The sequence below is a fragment of the Gouania willdenowi genome, chromosome 4 (genome assembly GCF_900634775.1).
Source record: "Gouania willdenowi chromosome 4, fGouWil2.1, whole genome shotgun sequence".
Classification (NCBI taxonomy): Eukaryota; Metazoa; Chordata; class Actinopteri; order Blenniiformes; family Gobiesocidae; genus Gouania; species Gouania willdenowi.
In genome coordinates this window covers 13,189,026-13,212,934 of record NC_041047.1, presented here as the reverse complement: position 1 = coordinate 13,212,934, position 23,909 = coordinate 13,189,026, and the positions used below count along the sequence as shown (strand labels likewise).

General features: G+C 38.9%; 1 protein-coding gene across 7 annotated transcripts; it reads right to left on the bottom strand.

The window, feature by feature from the left end:
• Positions 1–1,810: 1,810 nt before the first annotated feature.
• On the bottom strand, positions 1,811–19,839 carry slc5a5 (solute carrier family 5 member 5). 7 transcript variants are annotated; one of them, XM_028443588.1, is made up of 18 exons: positions 19,685–19,839; positions 12,451–12,498; positions 11,957–12,357; positions 10,511–10,576; positions 10,275–10,326; positions 10,134–10,201; positions 9,876–10,030; positions 9,521–9,661; positions 7,501–7,630; positions 7,222–7,310; positions 5,699–5,811; positions 5,336–5,406; positions 5,111–5,197; positions 4,021–4,223; positions 3,301–3,398; positions 3,022–3,107; positions 2,637–2,729; positions 1,811–2,417 (listed from the first exon to the last, which is right to left on the bottom strand). In XM_028443588.1, the coding sequence occupies exons 3-18, from the start codon at positions 12,302–12,304 to the stop codon at positions 2,331–2,333; spliced, it is 1,887 nt and encodes a 628-aa protein (XP_028299389.1). In that variant the 5' UTR covers positions 12,305–12,357; positions 12,451–12,498; positions 19,685–19,839; the 3' UTR covers positions 1,811–2,330. The 7 variants fall into 7 exon arrangements, 6 of the variants coding, with proteins under 6 accessions (XP_028299389.1, XP_028299387.1, XP_028299392.1 ...); XM_028443586.1 differs by lacking the exon at positions 12,451–12,498; XM_028443591.1 differs by lacking the exon at positions 12,451–12,498 and having other exon boundaries at positions 11,957–12,228.
• Positions 19,840–23,909: the final 4,070 nt, after the last annotated feature.

The window sequence follows — 23,909 nt, the reverse complement described above, 5'->3', positions numbered from 1 at the left end:
CAAACGCCTAAAGGAGTTAGAAAATGTGGCCCTGCAGACAACACTGATATCACAGATGGAGACGGAATCCGGGGTTGCTACCGGGAGCCAGGCTGAGCAGCAGTCCGACGAGAGCGGGATGCTGGACGGCTTGTCTTTGGACCAACGACCGGTAGCGCTGCCGCACACCGAGGAGGAGTCAGCGGAGCTGGGGAACAATGTGGACAAGGGCCTTCCGGAAGAAGAGAGGACACTGACGGACCATTTGAATAAAAGACTGCTTTCTTCGTTTTTGGAAAAGCTGAACGAAAGGGACCTGGCTCTTCCCGGGGTCCAGAGCCTGGACTGCGCTGTGGCTGACGAGGACTCAAACAGGGCCGCAGACGAGTGGTGAAGAACCGCAGCTTGAGGTCCTGGGCTCGGGAGCAGCACGGCATCCTGCAGACTAACACCGCACAACATCTGTACATGACATGTTTACTTTTTTATAAGCCAAAAAAAACTAAAAAATGCAACACTTGGCTCCTGTCATGTCAATTGTTTATGTACTCCAAAAATTAAAATTAAAATGCTGTAATTACTACAATGTGTCTGTATCTTTAACCCTATAGAACTCTATTGCTAAAATAAGTAACACTGTCTATATAATATACCAAATGAAAGTAATTATGATACAAATGCATGACAAATTAGAGTTCTGTTCTTTTCCAACAATGTCATGCCTAAAAAAAATTAACAAAAAATTGGAATGTAAGGAGAAATTCTTAGAAAAAGATTATGAAACTGGAAAGTTTAACCCACAGATTTATAGGACAATTGAGGCTTCCCTGGTGACATTGCAGGGGGTACTTGGGAAAAAAATAACATTTAATTTAAATCATTAGGAAATGTTCATTTTTGGTCAAATTCACCACAAACTAACGGTACAATTGCCAAATAAAATACTATATTTTCTTGTCATTTATTGAAACAGGATTGTTTTATGCTGTAAAGGCCATTTTATCACACTTCTGTTAATAGGAGGTAATAATTTGCTACATTTTAGAAAGGAGACTGTATTTACTTATTGAAATAATCACATAAAAGTTGTAGTTTAAATTTCACTTTAAATCCCATTCATTGTTTTGAATTTGAAGATTAACCCTTGGGGAACCATTGTTGGGGACACATTTAGGGGTTTAGGTGAGCCCGCTGTTCCATAAATGAAAACGCATATGAAATTATGGACGATATGAAGAGCAGGTACTGTACAAATGATTTGATGAACATGCGAAACGGGTACACGGGACAAAAAAGATTGAGAACCACTGACCTATAGACACATGAACAGCTGCAGGAGAGGGGCACAAATAAAATGTCATTTTTTGTTTACGTAAAAATCACCTACCTGACTAAAATATTTTTTTATTACTGTAGGGTTTTCCTTGGAAATCACCACTTAGTGATATTTTTTTTAAAATTTACAACTACTGGACTAAATAAAGAAAGCATGAAAATTTCAGGGCCACTTTTACTTACCGGTACTTTATTCTCTTAATCACTCGAACGTGTGCCTATAGGGAACCTGCCGATAGTGTTCTAAGGTTAACATAGTCAACAATACTCATTAAAACAGCCTAGACTAAATCATAATCACCAACATCTCAACACATTACACCTGCTCACTTTCAAAGTGAGTCAAAATGATGGAGAACATTTATTTTCCTACTTTTGTATTCTATGAATATGTCAGAAACAGCTTGCGTTGCTTCCTGACATTTTACAACCCATCTACATAAAAGTGCACCGAAGTAGGACAATTTAAAATGTAACACAAGTGTTGAAGTCACTGTAGTTGAGGAATATTAGCTATTTTTATTATTATTTTTTTTCAATATGACAAAATATGAAACTTCTTTTGAAGATCACAACACAATGATTGCATTTGATCAATGTTCCAATCTCAAACTGGTTTCTTTTGACTTTCGAAGCTACTGAACTGGCAGAGGCTCTCGCCAGGACCAAATCATGATTTAATGTTTTTATTTTGGTAGACAATCGCAATATAGATTTTTTAAACCCCAGCTTGAATGTAATGGATAAAAGAAAAAAAAAACAAGGCATCTCTTACCAGTTAATGTGCATCTGTGCATTATTACATATATGGAAATTCCCCATGAAAGTGTCTCATGTCAGGGTGATGACACACAGAGATGAGAAATTCCCTTTAAAAAAAAAAATAAAAAAATAAAATAAAATAATTCAATATAAAGACGGGATATAAAAGATACTGAAAGACATGAAAAATCACTTTTGATAACATTCCCCTAAATCAACAGATAAACTTTGAGGCTTAAATTGATGTTCTCAGTTTATGTTTCTTTTTCTTTTTCATGTGTGCCTTCACTGTGAGGCGTCATCAGAGGTACACAGTGTGGTTTGTCTGCTGCCTCGTCTTCCTGTAACGATAACAACAGTCTGAGTTCAAACAACAGGAAACCTAGGAAGAAAAGTAACAATTTATTCTACTATGTAAATGATAAATTCTGTGGTGACAGGTGTACACTATATATAACAGTTACCCCACATACTACTTTACAAACAGATGTTAAAGGTTTATTTTTTGACACGTTGATACAAATATTTTTGAAATGATGTATTCACGCTGGTTTCTCTACCTGTTTAATCCTCGTCAGGTTCACAGGTGGCTGCAGACTATCTGATTTTGCATTTTCCATACAGCAGCGAAACACTCTACATGTCAATAGAGTCTGAAGAAAAGAAGATATATTTATGCAAAATCCATATCTTTAGACTCGACTGAGGTAGGAAACAAACCTGGACTAAAGGCAAACCACAATATCTATGACTGGCTTTTAGATATAATGGTTTCACTAAAAATGTTTGTTAATAAGAGTAAGAATTCCACATTGTTAGAAGAAACAACCCCAACACACCAATGCATATATCTCAGTCAAGGTTAGACATTGTTTTCTGCTGTTTAGTTTTTACACAACTTCTTTAATAAATAAAATAAAATAGTGCTGGCATGACAGTACTTACTCTGCCTTCTGATTGCACCGCCTCTTTCTTTTTTTGCAAGTCCCACCATAACAATCCTTCTTTAATTTGGCTTCTTTTTGTTGGTCCTTCGGTAGGAGAAAAGAAATGTGATTTTTATTTATTTTTTTAAAGCAATGTTAACTCGTATTTAAATCATATTGGCTGTATACCCGGTAAATATAAATGAAAATAGATTTCATATTTTTATTACATAATGTATAGTAGTGTTATTGGTCTGAAACATTTTAGGGTTTTTATTTTATTTATTTTCTGTTTTACCTGTTATGTAGCTCACAATCAGCCCCACCAATACAACTGAACTGGTTGCCATGGCGCCAAAGTAGAGATAAGACATGGAGTAAAAGTTGTGCAGTCCCCTAATTTAAAAAAACATAAAGAGCAATTATACTTTTGTACGGTACATATTATCTTTCCCATAGCTCAGGGGTCGACAACCTTTACTTTCAAGGGAGCCATTTTGCCTAATCTCACCTGGATTAAAGTACTTCCGGAGCCAAAAAATACTTTCTCAATCAAGACCATATAGTATATAAAATTCTATACAGTTCAAATTATATCGAATTATTCTGTGTAAGTTAATGTATTTGAAGTGCTACAAAAAATAACTTCAATTTGATAACCCATGATCATGTTGGTCACCACATGCTAAGTGATCATTTCTTGCAACATAACAAGCATGCATATTAAACAAAATGAACAAAATGAAAAAATAAATCTTTCTCCACACAAATAAAATCTCTATTTTCTGCCAGAACAGTCTTTTTGTTAGTTATCTTACCAGGGTTTTAAAACATAAGGTTAGCTACAGGTGCAAGGCAAGTTGATGGTCTGTAGAGGTTTCAGGAGTTATTGCACAATGTGATTTATTTTTAGGTTAATCAATTGTTTTGTCATAATTGTATTTGAAGTTGATGTCATTAATCATCAATACCCTAGTATTAGTGGCAGCAGGTTCTCTGTGTAAGCATCTTTACTGACCACTCAATATTGGGATGAAGTGGGACTGAGATGGACTGCTGGTCCTGATTATAGCTGGTGTTTAGGGAGATGTTGGTGAATCCACATTCACTAGTGAAGCTTGGCAGCACACCCATAGTCTCCTCACTGGGAGGGTAAATAGTTGAGCCCACTGCCAGCCACAGCGAGACACAGAAGCCTACAAATATTCCTGAGAACGCCCCCTGAAAGACAATGAAATATTCCTCTGGTGAAGCCATTTCTTATTGTAACCCCCCCCCTCCACACACACACACACACACACACACACACGCACACACACACACACACACCCTGTTTACTATGGAGTAAAGATCTTTCTAAGGGCTTTACTATATTCATTCAATTATGCAGTGACACAAACATTTACATTTAAGGAACCTAAGCTGATTGCACAAGCAAAACATTTGACCTGGTATTAGATTGCTGTCAAAATGTGCTGTGCATCTTTAACAAAGGAACTGTATGAAAAGTTCCTTTACTGCACATGTGACAAAATCAAGGCCCGGGGTCCAAATCCGGCCTTTTAGAACATCAAATTTGGCCCGCTCAAGAATGTAATAACTATAGAAAAAGCATGAGATATTTTGTAAATTACCAACTAATTCAGTTGTACTGTAGAGATGTCAGCCCCTCCAAATACAAAAAACATAATAAATTCCACAATATTTGCAGAAATCAGTTTTCCAGTTGTTATATCACATGACGGCAGTCATTTTTATTCTCAAATTGTGAAAGAAGTCTAAATTTTTCCAAAATCTGGCCATTTTTTTTCCTAATTATTCCATGAAACTTCCCCAAATTCCCCAAAATCAGATCCTGTAGTTACTAACATACTCATAATTTATCATTTATAAGTCGAAGTGCAAACCAGGGCGCATTAATGTTGAATTTGCTCTTTCTCCCTCCTAAAATCTGTTGCCCACTTAAGGTCAAACTGCTCCGTATTTGGCACCTGAAATAAAATGAGTTTGATACCCCTGCTTTACTGCATGCCTTCCTGTATTCGACCAACCAAGCATATAGCCTATTGAAATTCGACAACATGATGATTTGATGTCATGTCCCTCACCGGTTTGTTTGTTGCTGGGAAAAACATTCCTAAAATAAAGACCCCCAACAAAGGCCCACTGACCACACCCATGACGGTGAAGGATCCCTGAGGAGAGAGCAAAAGGAAAGTCTGGAGAATCAACCAAATCGAAAAATGATTTCAATTTGATAAAAGTGGTAAATTAAACAAAAACTTTGGCAATCAACATATAAAAAAACTCTCTCAGCCAGAAATGTGTAATACCTGAAGAACTCCCCAGTCCAGCTTAGAGGACAGAGCAGCTACAGTGATACAGCCAACTCCATAAAGGAATGCTTGGGAAAAACACATGGAAAAAGTTGTGAAAAAATTAGAACGAGTGAGTTGCAACATTGTTTGTTAGATGTGTGTCATCCACAATGCAAGAAACTCTCATGACCCCCGTAGTTAAAGTATTATAAATATTACACAGTCATGGTTTTTGTTATTAGCTTCCTGTTTGAGAAACTAATAAGGAATACTGAGTGGGTGCTGTTGTGTTGGAGCTCATTGTGCCATTTTCAGATTGTTGTCCCTGTTAAACAAAGGCATGATGTTTTAGTTGGTTTTTAATAAGAATGAACCTACAAAATCCTCGAGAAATTAGAATCAGTTTCTTCTGGGTCATGTGGCACAGATGAGGTTTCAGCAGATCTTCCATCGTCACAGCAGCCATGGCGTTGATGCTGGTGGAGGCCGTACTGTCCAAAAGACACACACTCACTTAATATCCACCATCGACTGATGCAACAATGGTGTTGACAAAAAAGGAATGATAGGACCCCATTTATCTTCTTTTCCAGTTTGTTTAAAAGTCTGGCAATTAAAAATGTAGCTAAAATCCACAATGTGATGTAAATTTACTCGATCATTTTACACTTATGATTCAATCGTAGATCATTTAACATTTATGCACATCCATCGACAACTGGGATTCCTTTATATTGAAAGAGAAATTTAATAGACAACAGTTTAAAAAAGTTTAAGGGTAAATAAAAATACACTAATTATAAATAACAAAAGTGTCAAATCATAAGTGTAAAAATGGTGAATCATTTTGTTCTTTATTTCACGCTGCCATGAGTAAAGAGACTAAAGTCTAACTCGGGTTTAAGGCAGGAGGAGCCAGGAGGAGGCCACGCCCTCTCTCAATTGCTGCTCTGCCTCTGGCCCTCATAGCCTATGTTTACATGTTTTTGCACATGCGCAGTCAGTTCCTCAATATGAAAACCATTTACGTAAAAAGGAAGATCGTTACGCTGCCTTTGGATGTAACCGTGCGATGCTAAATGCTATACGTACGTTCACAGTGCATTAGTGCCCACTGCTACGTTCTTTAGCTAGTGGGTGGTATAACACTATAGGCAGGATGACAGCGCTAGAGACAATAAAGAAACTTTCTTTTGAGGAAAAACAACAGCTTTTAAAAGATAGGAGACCAACACCTGAGTTACCCGACCTTCAGCAAAGGAAAGGTCAGAAAATTGTTAGTACTTTACACAGTGAATGGTATAAAAGGAAGGATTGACTTTGTGAATGCGACTCACTGAACCGGCTGTTCTGAGCTGTTGTTGACATTTTCTCCATGTTTCTGTGTTTCCAACACAAACAACGGATGCACTGCCGTGTCATGAGATAAATCTTGTTGGGAGAATATGAAGGTTGCTATTGAATAATTGTTTAAGTTTCTTTAATGGTGTTTAATGATTTTGATTTTGTTAGATTAACACTTGCCAGCCGAAACATATGAAATTGTCATTGGTGTCGACATTGGTGGTCTCGATTTGCAACGTGCCTACCTAACCCTAGTGCCCGAGAAGTGCTTGCATTGTAAAAAGGTTTTTGGTATGACTTCCCATACAGGGATTACTCCTGAATGGTTCATTTAACGTCCTGTACTGTGTACCACCCTTTTACACTGACTCGCCCCGATCACAAAACTAGCCACTGATTTTGACAACTAAGTAAATAATTTAGTCTTGGATCATACTGTCTCTTTACGGAAATAATGCATTAGTTGTAGTCAGGTAAATAAATTTATAGTTAATGATAAACTATGCAAAGTAAAAGTGAATTAAATTAGCATCCATTTTATGATGTGGTTGAAATACCTCAGAGTCCCACTGTACGCACAGGCAAGGAAAAGACCAGGAAATCCAGGGTGACTGCTGAATATTTCTAACACAAAGTATGGCATGTACTGCAACAAAGCAAAGATAGACAAGAGTGAGTAGTGATTAGTGAATTATGTTATCCTGTATAATTTATTATATTATAAATGCATGCTAAAGACAATCAAATGTGAAATGCTAAATGAGAGCATATCTTTACTTTATTAAAATTACTTTCAAATACATTTCAGATTATCATTCTTAGAGCTTTTTAGTTACCAGATCAGGGGAAGAAATCTTCCCAGACTTTAAGGGGTCACAGTTGATATAATAGGCAAACATGACGATGCCGCACGTCGCAGCACCGCTCACAATGAGGCACAGGCCCAATTGGTTCACCAGCAGCGCCCTGTGAACAAAAGTAAACTATGGGTTTAGCAGCAGGTTGTCAATTTCCTAGTAAGAAAAGAACTTAAAAGTCATATAGGTGCATATTAAAATGAAATATTTTCAACTGATTTGGGAAGGAGCTAAAAGCTGCACAGGGCATTGTGTAATGATTAATGCTCCAACTGCTGCTATTAAACAAAAAACATTCATGCTCAATTAAATAGGGATTGAAAGCTTGCCTCACAGCCAGAAGGCGATGATTTTGTTAAATCTTTTTATTATTATTGCATAAAAAAACTGAAACAAACACCATATGGCATTTATAAACAGTTCTTTCTATGTGTTAAATGTATTTTATATATTCTACATGTCACTATGATTAGCACTTTGTCCCACCAAGTTTTTTTAAAGGTGCTTTATAAATAAAGTTGGATTAGATTACATCAAACCAATGCATGTTTCCATTTAAAAAACAAAAACATTAATGCACATTGTGGAAGACATTGAAGTCTAATCTTGGACAGAGATGGTGGTGCATTGATTGTGGAGTCTAATTCAGGGGTCACTAACCTTTCTGAAACTGCAAGCTACTTCAAAGCTAGTGAATAGCCCGAAGGGCTACCAACTTAAAAAGCACTTAGGGCCCTATTCTCCGGTCAGGCCTTAAGCGCTTTTTTATACGTCTGCAGTTACGTGCTTCTCTCCTACACGTATTCTCCAGTCCAGGTTCCTGACACGCCCACCGTGTGTAATTCATCCAAAAGAGCATTGTCTGTGAATGAAGGCGGTCTGAAGCAAAGGAGGTGAACTGGGTCATGATGTCATTTTTTGGGGGGCTATCTAGAAATCACGAACGCAGCTTCCACCATCCTCCCAGGATAAGGAGTGGACGGCATGGGTAAAATATAATTAAATGTAACACATTTTGTCCCGTCTAGAACTGGTAAATGTAAATATATTAGAAGAGCTGATGGTCAATCCTTTGGCGTGGTTGTGTGTCTCCCCTCAACCCCATGACAGTGTGACAGATTCTTTCTGGGAGTTTCTTCTGCAATATTATTGTACATGTGGCTTAAATTGTAATTAAGTACAAACTTCTAGTGCAATATATATATATATATATATGTTTCACCTTATCGGGGCGCTGCACTTATCCCAGGTTCAGAAGTGAGTAAAATGAAAATAATTTAAGTCACCGGGAGAATCTGCGTAAGGCCAGATTTGAATGAGAACACCCACATTTCAGGGTCGCTCCCTTCCCAAAGTACGTAACTGGGATCAAGGCGCGCAGCAACTGACTTCAGTATAGGTAGAGAATAGCGCGCAGCCAGAAACGGCGCCGCTGTGTGGCTTTTTTTCCCATTTTCACTTGAGGCTTCAAAATGCAGCACTTTATTTCTCCTAATTTTTGCAATTGTTTTTTTTCCATTAGGTTTCACAGAAAATCGTCATGTTCCTATTTCACTTGTCAATAAAAACTTTAAATAATTGTTAAAACGTAACGAGCTTTTACGATTTAACCATTAGGTCATGTTTTTCGAAGATTCAGTTTGTTTTTTTGAAAAAAAAAAAAACCATCTTATCACAACCCATATATCAAATCTGCAACACCGAAACACATTTTTCACAATGTTTTAGTGAAAATAAACATTTAAAGAGAAACAGATAAAGTGCAGCAATGTGAACTCTACTAAGGCACCGACTACATCTGTCATCTGTATTTCTCTGCGTGGGTTTGATTTTAGATTGATCTCATTGGTGATGAGAGCTCCAGAAACGGCCTGAGGGCATCTGACATAGTGCCCGTGGGCTACCTAGTGCTCATGGGCACCATGTTTGTGATCCCTGGTCTAATTACTATTGTTTATAAATTCAATGTATCTTTAATTTGATGCAGAACTTTACTCACAACTGGGCGTCCTTTTCGGTCCGGCAGGATATGTAGCGTTGAACTTGTGCTTGGTTCACGCCGTACATGGAGAGCCAGACCATTGAACCACCAACAGTGAGGCTCCAGAAGGTGTAACGTTGCCTCGGATCAGCATTAAAACTGTGGGAGAAAATCACACTCACACTTACTAAGACAGCATATCAGAATATCATATCCACCACTAACAAATTGATCTTAGTTATTTTTACAGCGATGAAATGAGTACTGTATTCCAACAATTTATCGATATTTACTATGATTGAAACCATCTCTAAATCGATAATGAGCTGATATCAAACCATGTGAACATTTTACAAGCTGACAACATTTTTACTCGTCAAAATTGATGCGTGATCCATTGCTGGCGATCTCCAGTACCCTTGAAGGGCCACCAACCAGAACTGTGCCGTGGATGTAAATCGCCATGAAGCCGGACAACATGACAACAATCTGGAACACATCAGTCCATATCACAGCTTTCATGCCCCCCTGCAAACAAGTGAAGCAAGAAAATGATACAACTTTTGATACATTCAAGAACATTCTTCAAGTCATTCTATATAAAAATGGCTTGGATGAATCATGTTCTTACCAGTGTGGTGTACACAGTGCAGATGATCCCAGTAGAAAACAGTGACAGCCACATATTAAGTCCAGTAGCTGGGAAAATAAAGTATGTTTTTAGAGGTCATTAACATTTGCCGAATGGTGGTTAAATGTGTCACTATCATACCTTGATTAAGGATCAAGGCTGGTGCATAGATGACAATTCCTGTGTAGAGCAGCTAAGAAACAAAACGTCTTTTGTCAATTTTGATTAAACATCTTTAAGTGAAGATGCCTCAATTAGACCAAATCTGAAGTACATGCAGGTGCAGATGAATGATAACATATTTTAATATAAAGGCACCTGAACAATCAATTTTTAGGAGCAAAGAGGGAGATAAAACAAAATGGTGTTTGTCTCACCGTTGCAAGGAGAAACTGGACACTTCCCAACAACTGCATTCCTCTGCCAAACCTCATCTTCAGATACTGACAGGCAGATGTTCAGAGTTAAAAAAAAGAAAGTAATATCTCTCAACTCATCCATCCTCACCTCCGATATTTTCTGTTTGATGAACCACAGTGAAGTTTCAGCCCTTTATCCCTTTTTAATCCCTTAAAAACTTTGATGTTTTGGTGTGCTGAAAGGTCATTTCATTTGCACCATTGGGATGTCTTCACAGGACATCTTGTTACCACCTCCAAGGAGGTCATATTTTCACCAGCATTTATTTATTTGCTCGATAATGTCAAAATTACTTAACAAAAATAGACTTTACAGCAGGGGTCACTAACAGAAATACTGAAGTTTCAAATTACCACTTCTGAAACATTTCATTGGGAATCATTTTCTTATTTTACAAGCCACTAACTACTCTTTTACTAACCGAAGCATATTCTTACAATTTAACAATTATGTAAAATTATATAAAACGCCACTTACTTCTTTAAAATTCTATTTATTTTTAAGTTTTTTAGAAAAAAACCCATCAAAATCTAAACACCAAATCTACAGCATCTTTCATGAAATCCTATCTGTGATACTTTAACACATCTGTTTCAATGTTTCAGTGAAAATAAACATTTAGTTCATTACAATGCAATAACGGAATAATGGAAGATTCCATTAAATTTTGGAGGTGATCCGGATCAATATACTGATTCTGTTTTAATAATCTTAAAATCCCTACCTCTTATTGTTAGCAAAATGTAAAAAATTTAATTTGTGCTTCGTAATGACTGATCTTTAGGAAATTTGATTCCGTTTTTGTCAGGTTGGTCCTACAATAACTACATCTGGATCGGATCCGTATTGCGTATTTCATTGCGATGTATCGTTATTATTGGGGATATAAATTTCTTTCACGCCTTTAAAGTGTGAATGATAATGGTACCATGATCAGGATCACTGATCCAGATAACTGCCTATATCTGGCAAAAAGGATATTTGGGACTTGGCAGAGGTTTGTGCAATCTGAGTGCTCTTGTTTTTATAATGACATTACATACATTTCCTCCTTTAGATCAGTCCCTGTTTGATTTTTGGATTTGTGTTTGTGTATTTTATGAGGTTTCAATTTCATGTTTTGATCTTTCATAACTCTTGTGTTTCACTTTGTGACACCACCCTGTGAGAAATCCAACTTCAGACCCTTTTTTTCACAATCCCATTCGCAGCTACAAGAAGATCAATGTACTGTTGACACGCTTTGACCCTTAAGCATACAAAGCCACCAGCCAAATCAATGAATCAATTGTTTACCTAAATAAATCAACAGCAAGATTGAATCACCCCTTTTTGGCTTGAGGACAACAATCCAATGATTATTTCTCAAAGTAAGTGGACCAATAACTTGGCTTCATTCTGACCTGATTGGTGCTGGTGATGCCAAGGCGAAAGAAAACTGGCAGGAAGAAGTAGGCAGTCAGCAGGGAGTTGATGCTTTGTCCGAGGCACATGTAGAGAAATTTAAAGCCGTAGCGAAACCCCTCAGCTGGAACTCCAAGGACTTGTACCGCTGACATAAAACTGGCACAAAGCGACAGCCCGACAGGCACCGCTGGCATGCTCCGACCACCTGTGAAGAAGTCATCAGCGGTGGCATTGCCAGACTTCTTCTTCTTCAGGGCCTGGAAAAGCCCTATGATCATTGACACCATCAACATAGAAGCAAATACTGCATAATCAGCCAAGACAAAGCCTGGGCGATCTTCCATTCTTTGACGACTTCCTTCTTTACAGAGTTGATTCACTCTCCGTTTTGGTGAATCTGTTAGAATAGATTACAGTTACCCTTTGATCTGATAGAGTTCTGAAAGTTCAATGAGTATTTCAGAATTTTGGGTAGTATGCTATGAGTTACCTCTATGTGAAATATGTTGCTGGCCCTTCAAGCTTTGAATCTCTCATTCTGATATATTAAAAAAGGCTCAATTATCCAAGGAATAGAGGCTTTATTTCTTTTTGATTTTCAATAAAATATGTGGATAAAACCAAAGATGGGTGACCACTATCTTTGCCACATTGCAAGTGAGTAAAATGGACAAAAACAACCAAATGCAGGTTATAGTCATTGTGATCATATTGATTCATTCATCAAACCAAGGCACTATGGATATGGATGGAAGTCATTTCATGTAAGGATCGTCCTTTAATTATTTGCAATGGCAAGAAAAGAGCTGTTAAAGATTATACTTTGTTTGGGGGACGCCGGTGGACGCGGACGATGTAGGACGCGTGTTGCGGTAGCTCCGGGGAATGTGACATTTTACATATTTATCCGAAGTTATAAAACTGTCCACGGGTAGGACTTAATTTGCACTGTGCGGGCCTCCTTCCTTGGCGTCTTAAGTTGAGAAATGGCGAATTTTAGACCGAGAAATGAACCATCTAAAGCCGGCCGCGGTAGGCCGCTGCAAGCCCCGGAGGCTGGGTCTCCGGCTAAGCCCGAAGCTAACGAGGATATGCTCCGCTGTATCAAAGATATGATGGACGATCTTCGAACGGAAATCATTTCCAAGTTTGAGTCCATAATATCCAAATCTGTTAAAACTGCAGTTTCGTGTGCCCTGAAACCTTTGGAAGAGAAGGTTGACTCTCAGAAAGAGACTATATCGGACCTGGAGCGCTCTGCTAATGAGCATGAAGCTAGGCTATCGGGCCTACAAGCTAACGTAGCTAAGCTGTCGACGACGGTGGAGTCCCTGGGGAAAAAATGCGAGGACTTGGAGGCTCGTTCCCGGCGGAACAACATTCGGCTTGTGGGCCTGCCTGAGGGAACGGAAGGTCCGAAACCCACAGAATTTGTGGCCAGGTTGTTGAAAGACATGTTGAACCTCGAGGCTGAGCCCGAGTTAGACGTAGCTCACCGCACGTTGCGGGCTAGGCCGCAGGGGAGCGAGCCTCCTCGGCCGATGGTCGTCAAAGTCAACAAGTTCCAGGTCAGAAACTTCATCCTACGTCGTGCTGGGGAGGCTTCACCTTTGTCGTACAACGGGAAAAAGCTCTACATCTTCCAGGATTTCACCTCTACTGTGGCCAAGCAGAGGGCGGCGTTCACTAAGGTAAAGAAGGAGCTACATGCTTGTGCTAACGTGACGTTCGGCCTCCGGTACCCGGCTACACTTCTTATCAATCTACCTGACGGCTCAACCCAGAGATTTGTGGACCCGGACAAGGCGTTTGAATATGTGACTAAGAAGCTAAAGAAGACCCAGGGTTCAGATGATGACTGACATCTGGGGGCACAGTGAATCTGCTGCTTTGAGGTTACAGACTCTTCTTGAATGGTATATTATTATTATTGGTTATTGTGCCTTTAAATTTCTTTATTTTTTTTTATTTTTATTTTTTATTTTTTTTCTTCCCAAATATTATTTATAAGGTCTTCCTGCCAGGTTAAGGTTTGCATGTTGGGCTCCTTGTAGTATAGCATTGTTTCTTAATGATGACACTTTATTCTTATAAAGAGGGTTCAATGTTATTGTTTTTCAATTGATATTGTGGGACAGTTCGTTTTTACATTCCCCAAAACCGTCTAAGAGTACGGATAAGTTACAAGCACCAGCAGGGTTTGGTTTGTTAAGTGGTAAGTTAGCACGCACCTTTTTAGGATGCTTCTGCTAGGAGAGAGAAGGGAGGGGGAGGGGTCTTGGGGGGATTGTTCGTTCAGAGTTCAGGGGGGATGGCACATCTCTTTATATATTCATTTATTCATCTTATGTGCTCATCAATCTGTTATATCTGCTGTACTTTTTTTTTTTTTTTTGAAGGTGATCCTTTTCCAATGTAATGGCCCAGCCTAATAGTACACCACCTAGTGTGGGTGGAGATATTAAGTTTGTTAGTTTTAATTGCAAAGGCTTGAACAATCCGATTAAACGAAGTAAGGTCCTACATTATCTACATCATCTTAATGCTCATGTAATTTTTCTGCAGGAAACCCATTTAAAAGATACAGACAATTTTAGATTAAAACGGAGTTGGGTAGGTCAGATTTTCCTTTCCTCTTTCTCCAGTAAAGCGAGAGGTGTTGCGATACTTATACATAAAACTATTCCTTTTGTTCATATTAAAACCATATCTGATCCTACAGGCAGGTTCATCATTGTCATCGGCCAAATTTATAATGTCAAAGTAGTCCTTACTAATATATATGCTCCTAACTGGGATGATGAGGCTTTCTTTAAACGGGTATTTTCACTGTTACCAGACTTAACGAAACATAAATTAATTATGGGTGGAGATTTTAATTGCTGGTTGAACCCCTCATTGGACCGCTCCTCCTCGACCATAGTGCCACGATCTAGGTCGGCCAGGGTAATTGAAGCTTTCATGGATGAGTTTAATATTATTGACCCATGGCATTCTTTTAAACCAGACAAAAGGGAATACTGTTTTTTCTCGCATGTACACCGGACTTTTACACGCATTGATTTCTTTTTGGTAGACAGCTCACTTCTCACAGCAGTTTCTGATTGTAAATATGACCCGATTATTCTGTCGGATCACGGATCAGTCTCCGCTAATGTATATTTTCAGAAATTCTCACATATACGGCCGCCCTGGCACCTCAACACACAACTTCTCTTGGAGAAAGAGTTTGTTGAACATATATCAAAGCAAATTGACTTTTTCTTCCAAGTTAATAAAACCTCAGATGTTTCAGCTTCCGTTTTGTGGGAATCGATGAAAGCCTTTATAAGGGGGGAAATTATTTCCTATGAGGTACACCAGAGGCGGTCTGTGAGATTGAAACTGAATAAACTATCCCAGCATATTGCGATGTTCGACTCTCAGTATGCCACTTTAAAACTACCAGAAATCTATAAGGAACGCGTTTCCGTACAAACAGAATATAATCTCATTACCTCTCAACATTCCACCAGACTTCTACTTCTTTCAAGATCAAAGTTTTATGAGCAGGGAGATAAAACTAGTAAATTACTGGCTCACCGTTTGCGTCAAAAATCCTTATCTCGATTAATTCCACAGGTGAAAACAACATCAGGTGTCACATCAGACCCATTAGAGATCAATAGATCGTTTACAGAGTTTTACAAATCACTGTATGCATCTGACCATTCTCATGTTCCTCAAGGTCTTGAGTCTTTCTTTAGTAAGGTTGCCTTGCCTGTCTTGGATCCAACTGTGGGTGAGGAGCTGGAGCGTCCTATCACAGCTCTCGAACTTGAGATGGCCGCCAAATGTTTACAAGGTGGCAAAAGCCCGGGTCCGGACGGCTTTCCGTCAGAGTTTTATAGAACATTTAGGAAGCAGTTAGCCCCTCATTTGTTAGAAATGTTTATTGAGGCTTCTGTTTCGGGTGAGCTCCCTCAAACTTTAAATCAGGCGTCTATTTCGCTGCTTTTGAAGAGCGGCAAAGATCCACTACTTTGCAGCTCTTATCGTCCTATCAGCTTGCCAAATGTGGACTTTAAACTGCTCGCTAAACTTTTAGCCCTTCGTTTGGAGGGTGTCCTACCATCAATCATTTCTCAAGACCAAACAGGATTCATTCGTAACAGACACTCCCTTTTTAACCTTAGAAGGGTTTTTAATGTAGTATATAACCCTCCTTCAGAAACTGTCCCTGAAGCCTTGTTGGCACTTGATGCTGAGAAGGCTTTTGATAGAGTGGAGTGGGACTACTTGTTTTCTGTTTTGGGAAAATTTAGATTTGGGGCAAAATTTATTTCTTGGGTAAAGTTATTGTATTCATCTCCACAAGCCTCTGTTAGAACAAATAGCACAAACTCAGAATACTTCCGGTTATTTCGCTCCACCAGACAAGGTTGTCCACTAAGCCCTCTTCTGTTTGCCATGGTTATGGAGCCTTTGTCAGCCACTCTAAAGTCCCATCCTGATCTCAAAGGTATAACAAGAAACGGGGTGGAGCTGAAGGTCGCCCTTTATGCAGATGACCTGTTACTGTTCTTGTCTGACTTGTCTCGCTCCATTCCCGCCGCTCTTTCAGTCCTCAAAACTTTTAGTGAGATTTCAGGATATAAATTAAATTTGGAGAAGAGTGAAATTTTTCCTGTGAATAAATTAGCCAAGGATTATCCACTGGGAAAGTTTCCATTTAAAACATCAAAATCAGGGTTTACTTATCTAGGAGTATATGTGGCTGACACTTTGATTAATCTTCGCAAGAGGAACTTTGACGCCCTACTTGAACAAATTAAGCTAGATTTTGAAAAATGGTCCTTACTTCAGCTTTCCATAGCTGCTAAAATTAATTCCATTAAGATGAATATTCTTCCACGCTTCCTGTATTTGTTGCAATGTGTTCCAATCTTTCTTCCTCTTTCCTTTTTCAAATCGATAGATAGCCTTATGACAAACTTCATTTGGAATAAAAAACCACCCAGGTTGCGACTTCAGATCTTACAGCGTCCCAAAGAGCTAGGTGGAATGGCTCTGCCAAACGTCTTATTTTATTATTGGGCAGCAAACATAAGGAACTTAAACTACTGGCTTTGTTTTGATAATATTGAGAACCCTCCATTATGGCTGGCTATCGAAGCAAATTCCGCACTTCCGGTGACATTGAAATCCTTACTTTACACTCCTCTTTTATCTTCCACTTCCCCTTATTCAAAAAATGTCATCGTTGCCTCTTGCCTCAAGATTTGGAACCAATTTAGGCGCTTCTTTGGGATGCAAACCTTTTCTGTCCGTGCTCCAATCTCAGCAAACCCTGCCTTTCCCCCGTCCCTGTTAGACGGTGCGTTTTCATTGTGGGGTAGGCTCGGCATTAAAACTTTTAGGGATCTTTATATAGACTCGACGTTTGCCTCTTTTCATCAGTTGGTTGAAAAATTTTCTTTACCTCAAAGTCACTTTTTCAGGTACCTCCAGGTTCGTCATTTTGTTCGTAACTTGGGTCTGAATTTTCCTATCCTCCCCTCATCATCAAATTTGGAGATTTTCTTGGTGCCTCTTCCCTCATTGAAAGGTGGAATATCTGTCATATATGCTAATATTCATAAACTCTGCTCAAATTCTTCTTTGAATACTCTTAAAACTGTCTGGGAGACTCATTTGGGACATAATATTTCGGATGGGACCTGGGAAAATTTTTTGCAGAGGGTTCACAATTCCTCAATTTGTGCTAAGCATAGCTTCACTCAGTGTAGGATTTTACATCGAGCCCACTACACTAAAGTGAGGCTGTCCAAAATATATAATACAGTTTCTTCTCTTTGTGATAGGTGCAAACATGCTCCAGCTGATTATATACATACATTCTGGCATGCCCCTCTCTGAGTACGTACTGGTCTGAAATTTTTGATGTGTTATCCAGGGTCACTGGGAAAATTATAGTTCCAAATGCTTTAACTGCTCTTTTTGGTGTGTTGCCACCTGCACTTTGCCTTTCCTCTAACCAAAAGGACCTGGTAGCATTCTCATCCTTTTTGGCGAGGAGGGCGATTCTTCTGATGTGGAAATCATCAGCTCCACCTACAAGTGTATATTGGATTAAAGAGGTGCTCTACTTCCTTAAATTGGAAAAAATCAGGCTGACCCTCTCTGGATCTGAGAAGTCCTTTGGAAAAACTTGGAATCCTTTCTTTTCATATATCAAAAGTACAGAATGCCATCTTGATGTTGACTGAGAACCTGTTTTAAATATTCTGTCAATTTTTTATTATATTCAATCTAGTTTTTTTTTTTTTTTTTTTTTTCCTTTAAGAGGTGTGCTCGGGGAATGTTAGGGTAAGGATGTGGGGGTTCGAGTTTGTATATGTATGTCTTGTCCTTGTATGTCGTTTAAAAAAAAAAAAAAAAAAAGAAGAATTTTGTATGAAAAAAAAAAAAAATGTATGTAAAATGTTCTATTTTTCTTCAATAAAAAAAAAAAAAAAAAAAAAAAGATTATACTTTGTTTCATTGCTGTTTGAACAAGATTTTCTAGGTTGTAGTTTGACGAGTCTTCCAAGTGCAACCTTTAAGGTTTGTTATAAAATTTACCATTAACATATCAGCCAAAATATTATGACCACTGGTAGGTTATGCAACACCAAGGCTCTCTTTATCATCATCTTATAACATCTGCACCACCTAATTAGTGTTACCATGTTTGTTATGGCGACCGTGGCTCAGGTGGTTGAGGGTCGTCTTCTGATCGAGAGGTTGGGGATTCGATCCCAGTACCTGACTATGTGTCGAAGTGTCCTTGGGCAAGACACTGAACCCTAAGTTGCTCCCAGTGGTCGACTAGTGCCTTGCATGGCAGTCCTGTCCCACTGGTGTGTGAATGTGAGAGTGATTGGGTGAATGAGCTGATATGTAAAGCGCTTTGAGACTGCTTCAGTGTGGTTATAAGGCGCTATATAAATCAAGTCCATTTACCATTTTTTACCATTTATTATTTGTTATACCTGTATGTTTAGTCTGTTTTATTTTTTAGAGTGATGCAAAAAAAATAATGTCTTGTCATGTTTTTCTTCTGCTGCTGTGAATTTCCCGATAGTGGGTTTACTAATAACAAAATACATAAACATAATAGTCATTATCATAATGACACTTTAGGGGGATTTGACATATCAATCATGAATAAATGATCATTTTCTAGTTCCTTTTATGCAAAAAGATCAAATTTAATGGAGCAACATATGGTTACATCATCACATGAAAAACATTATTTTCTATCATATACATACAGCTGGAAAAGCCCTAGTGAAACAATAAAAAAATACTTTAATGGATGTCTATAAAAAGTAATTAACTAATGCTTCTCTCGTCTCCTTTTTCGGCATGTACAAAAAAAAAAAAAAAAAAAAAGTAAAAAAAAAAAGTGAATGTAACCATGTCGGAAATAAACTGAATAAATAAATAAAAAAAATAAAAAAAATAAAATAATGTTGTATGCACACAAAGCTTTACATTTTAGGCACATTCAATCATGAAAATGAAAAGTATTACATTCACATTCACCTGGTTACTTAAAGTCAAATTAATAGGAAAAAGAATATACCATCTTATATGACTGTCCTGGTAAAACATTGGATTCTTCACATCTTGTTGGGAAAAATAACTTGGCACCCATTTGACAATTCTAGCATTTTATTAGAAAAGGTTTGAAGACTCACCGATGCTTGGCTGCTTCCAGGGAAGAGTCGGGAAGGAATGTGCTATCAGCTCTGGTCACACACCAACAGCTGCCCACATCTTCAAACTCCAGCAGGTTAGATTATAAAGTGTGAGAGTACGTCATATACTCTTCTACACTAGTAAGACATGTCTGACAGTGTCAAAACTACCAACCAATCCTTAAACGTATATAAAGTCACCTGACACCTGTTCTTCTTGTTCTTGTGTACACTAGATACAAATCGTAATTTTTTGTTATACCTGTTATACCTGTATGTTTAGTCTGTTTTATTTTTTATAGTGTGGCAAAATAAAAATACTTTAATGGATGTCTAGAAAAAGTAATTAACTGTCCAGGAAACTTGTCTTATACCCGTAATATTGTTAGGCCAGGCTACCGGACTCAAAACGCCACTCACTTTGTTGTTCTTGTTGTTGTGTACACTAGTTAAAATCGCGACACCTCTGTTATTTGTGACCTGATCGGGCTGAAATTTGGTAGGTATAATCTATGGATGTGTACGCATCGACGCTCACAGCCCGATTTTTGATTTGGAGCCCCAAAAGAAAAAGAAAACCGAAAGTCAATTTTTCATTTATTTGTGAGTCACATATTGGCGTTACAGAATCATTGGCGCATACCAATACATAAATGGGGCCCATTACCCATTACGTGTCATGGGGTGCCTCCTACGTTAGTTCTTGTTAGATTGAAATGCAGTTTGGTATGAACACTATGAATGAATATGATAAGACGCTCAGAGCCCTTTTTTACAAAATCAGGCCCGGTCCAGTAATTTCCAAACTTATGGAAACATAGCCGTGTGATATATCATTTCAAAGGTAATTCAACGTAGATTGCACTTATGCCTCACACAATTCAATGAGGGGCCCAGGGGCTCACCCCCCTTTTATCTGCAATTTCAGGTGGTAAAGGGGTCGTCTTCCGATCGAGAGGTTGGGTTGATCCCAGTCTATACCAGTCTATGTGTCATGGGCAAGACACTGAACCCTAAGTTGCTCCCAGTGGTCGACTGGCGCCTTGCATGGCAGCTCTGTCCCATTGGTGTGTGAATGTGAGTGTGAATTAGCTGATATGTAAAGCGCTTTGTGACTTCTCTGTCTTCTCACTTATTTGTGAGTCAAATATTGCGACATGCCCCAACGCACGCGGGGAAACGGAGTCCCTTTACTGCACTTGTAACACCACATATTTCTCCCTATAAACAAAATAATATTTACCCCTCAAAACAAAACCATGCTTATGCATCTTAAACTAGCACTTCTGAATAAGCACTGTAATTTTTCTTATTAAATTCTAACTTAAAAAAAAATCAACTTTTTATTATTGCTTAGAATTCGGGTACCTATAAAACTGTCCATGTTGCTATTTAAGAGCTCTCAATCAGTCTCTTAGGTGGTTGAATCTGTCTCTTGGGTCTACCCAGCCTTTCTAGTGATGCAAAAAAAGCTGTTGGACCACAGTAAGCATGGTCAGGTCCGATGTCAGCTGGCTCCATCGATTCCGTTGTGTCCCACTGCTGCGTCTCGTGGGCTGTTGTGTCTTTTCTAGCCAGCTGTAGTTGAAGATCCATGCGAGCGACCTCTTCATCCATTCTTCCTTAGTCATAGTATCCCCCAAGCGGACCCAAGAGCAACACAACAGATGACCAAAGTGGGTTCCAAAGAGTTTATTGACTGATGGAGGGAGTGACTCCCAATGCGGTGGCAGGCAGACAGGCAGAAAACTGGAAGAGAGGAGAACAAATAACTGATTATGAAAAGGGTCTGAAAACTATTGTGTAGAAAATCTTTCCTCGTTCTTAGAAATCTTTTAGAAGATAATTGGCCAACAAGATTCCACATAGATAAGTAAACAATCTGGCAGCTGGAATAGGAAACCCAGGGTTCTTAAAGGCTGTGTTGATTGGAAATGGGAGGAAGCTGAGGAACCAGGTTGGATAAGGGCTGGAACCAGGAAGAGGTGGGCTGTCCAAAAGATGATGGGCCACACCCCACAAACGCCAACAGGCAGGGGAAGAGAAACAGGGAACATGGTAGAAAAGGTGCCAGGGCTGTAACATCATTCTTGACTTCAGGTGCCTGGGATGATGTCCATGAGAGACATCAGGTCTCCAGGCTTCAGCATAGGAAGGTGTTTTGCAGTCCGATCGTGGCAAATTTTCCATCTTTATCCGCTTATAACTTCTGACACTATGTGTTTTCTGTCTTTAGCTGCATTGAGCAGCAGACGATATATTTTATGGCTTGTCTTAACAATTTGTTTAATGTAAAACACAATCTAAAAAGAGCAACGTGGCTAACAGCATGCATAAAGTTCCAGGGTCTACTGTGCATGCCCCAACACGTGTGACATGCTGTTACATCACTGCAGAACCCCAGACGTGCCAGGTCATGTATTCTACAATTGTTTGTTTGTTGTTGGATTTCCCATAATGTGTGCTATCAGATTAACACCTCGACCTCGGAAAAATCGGAAAAAATTTAATCTTCAGATTTTTTGAGGGGACAATACATAGAAAGGATTATAGTAATAGCTAGAGTAATTTCCATCCTTAGTTATCAAATGTACTAAGGGAACTAAAAACTCAAATTCTATATTAGAACACCAACATTACATTCAAACTGAATTGGTGATGGATAGAATAGAATAGAATAGAATAGAATCAACTTTATTGGCCATGTAATGTATGTTATACACACAAGGAATTTGACTTGGTGAACTGTGCTCTCTCTAATATTGTAAACATTAAATTATAACAATTAACTAGAAAAAAAATATATATAAACATAAATATAAACAGTAGTTAGACTAATATGTGCAAAACTAAATAAAATAATATAACAAGATAAGATAATAATAAAAATAATATTACTAATAATAATAATAATAATAATAATAATAATAATAATAATAATAATAATAATAAGATAATAGTGCAGTAGTGCATGTGATGAGTAGTGCAGGTGAACATTTAAATTAAATAATATGTACATGAACATTCTCAGTGATAAATTGTTCCAGAGTTATTACATGTTTAGTTCCAGGGTTATTTCACAGAAACAGGTCTGATACTCTTTGACTGTTTAGTGTTGATCAGAGTGACAGCCTGGGGGAAGAAACTGTTTTTATGGCGGGTTGTTTTGGCGTACAGTGATCTGTAGCGTCTGCTGGAGGGGAGGAGTTTGAACAGATTGTGTGCAGAGTATGAGGGGTCTGCAGTGATGTTATCTGCCCATTTCCTGACCCTGGACAGGTATAAGTCTTGGATGGAGGGCAGATCGACACCAATGATCTATTCAGCAGTCCTGATTATCCATTGTAGTCTGTCTGTCTAGTTTGGTTGCAGATCCAAACCAGACAGTGATGGAGGTGCACAGAACAGACTGAATGATGGAGGTGTAGAACATAAACAGCAGTTCCTGAGGCAGGTTGAACTTCATCAGCTGACGCAGGAAGTACATCCTCTGCTGTGCCTTTTTCCTGGTTGTGTCTATGTGGGAGGTCCACTTCATGTCCTGTGAGATTGTGGATCCCAGGAACCTGAAAGAGTCCACAGTAGCCACTTTGCTATTCGGAATAGTAAGGGGGGGAGTGTGGGGGGGGGGGGATTCCTCCTGAAGTCCACTGTCATCTCCACAGTCTGAGCGGGTTCAGTTTCAGATGGTTCTGCCTGCACCAGAGAGCCAGCTGTTCCACCTCCCGTCTGAAGGCAGACTCGTCCCCACACCGGATGAGACCGATGACGGATGGATGCGGGTAATGTGATTAAGATGTGGTCTCATCTCCCGCACCTGACCCTTGCCATTCAAGAGCATTCCTTCTACACATAGTCCTCCAACAGGTGCTGTCTAGACAGACACAGTCATGATGGGGTTGTAGTTCATCCCCCACTTCTGACCCCTGTAGTATGCCCACTACACTGCATACACACCATTTACGTACTCATTCTCATTCCACTCACACATAGTCTGGCACCAAGTGTTTCCGTGTGGGCTGACCTGCTAAAATTGTATCATGTTTTTCTGCAGTCTGTGATTTCTTCTTGCCCTTCTCTCTCTTTTCTGTTTCAGGTGTCTTGACGCTGGAGCTGGCAGTTCCTGATCTGTGATTTGTGGCTCAACTACACTGGGACACACTGATGTTCTATCTCTCTATCCTGTTCTGTTCTCCTCTTTCTATCCACTAACCCCAACCAGTTG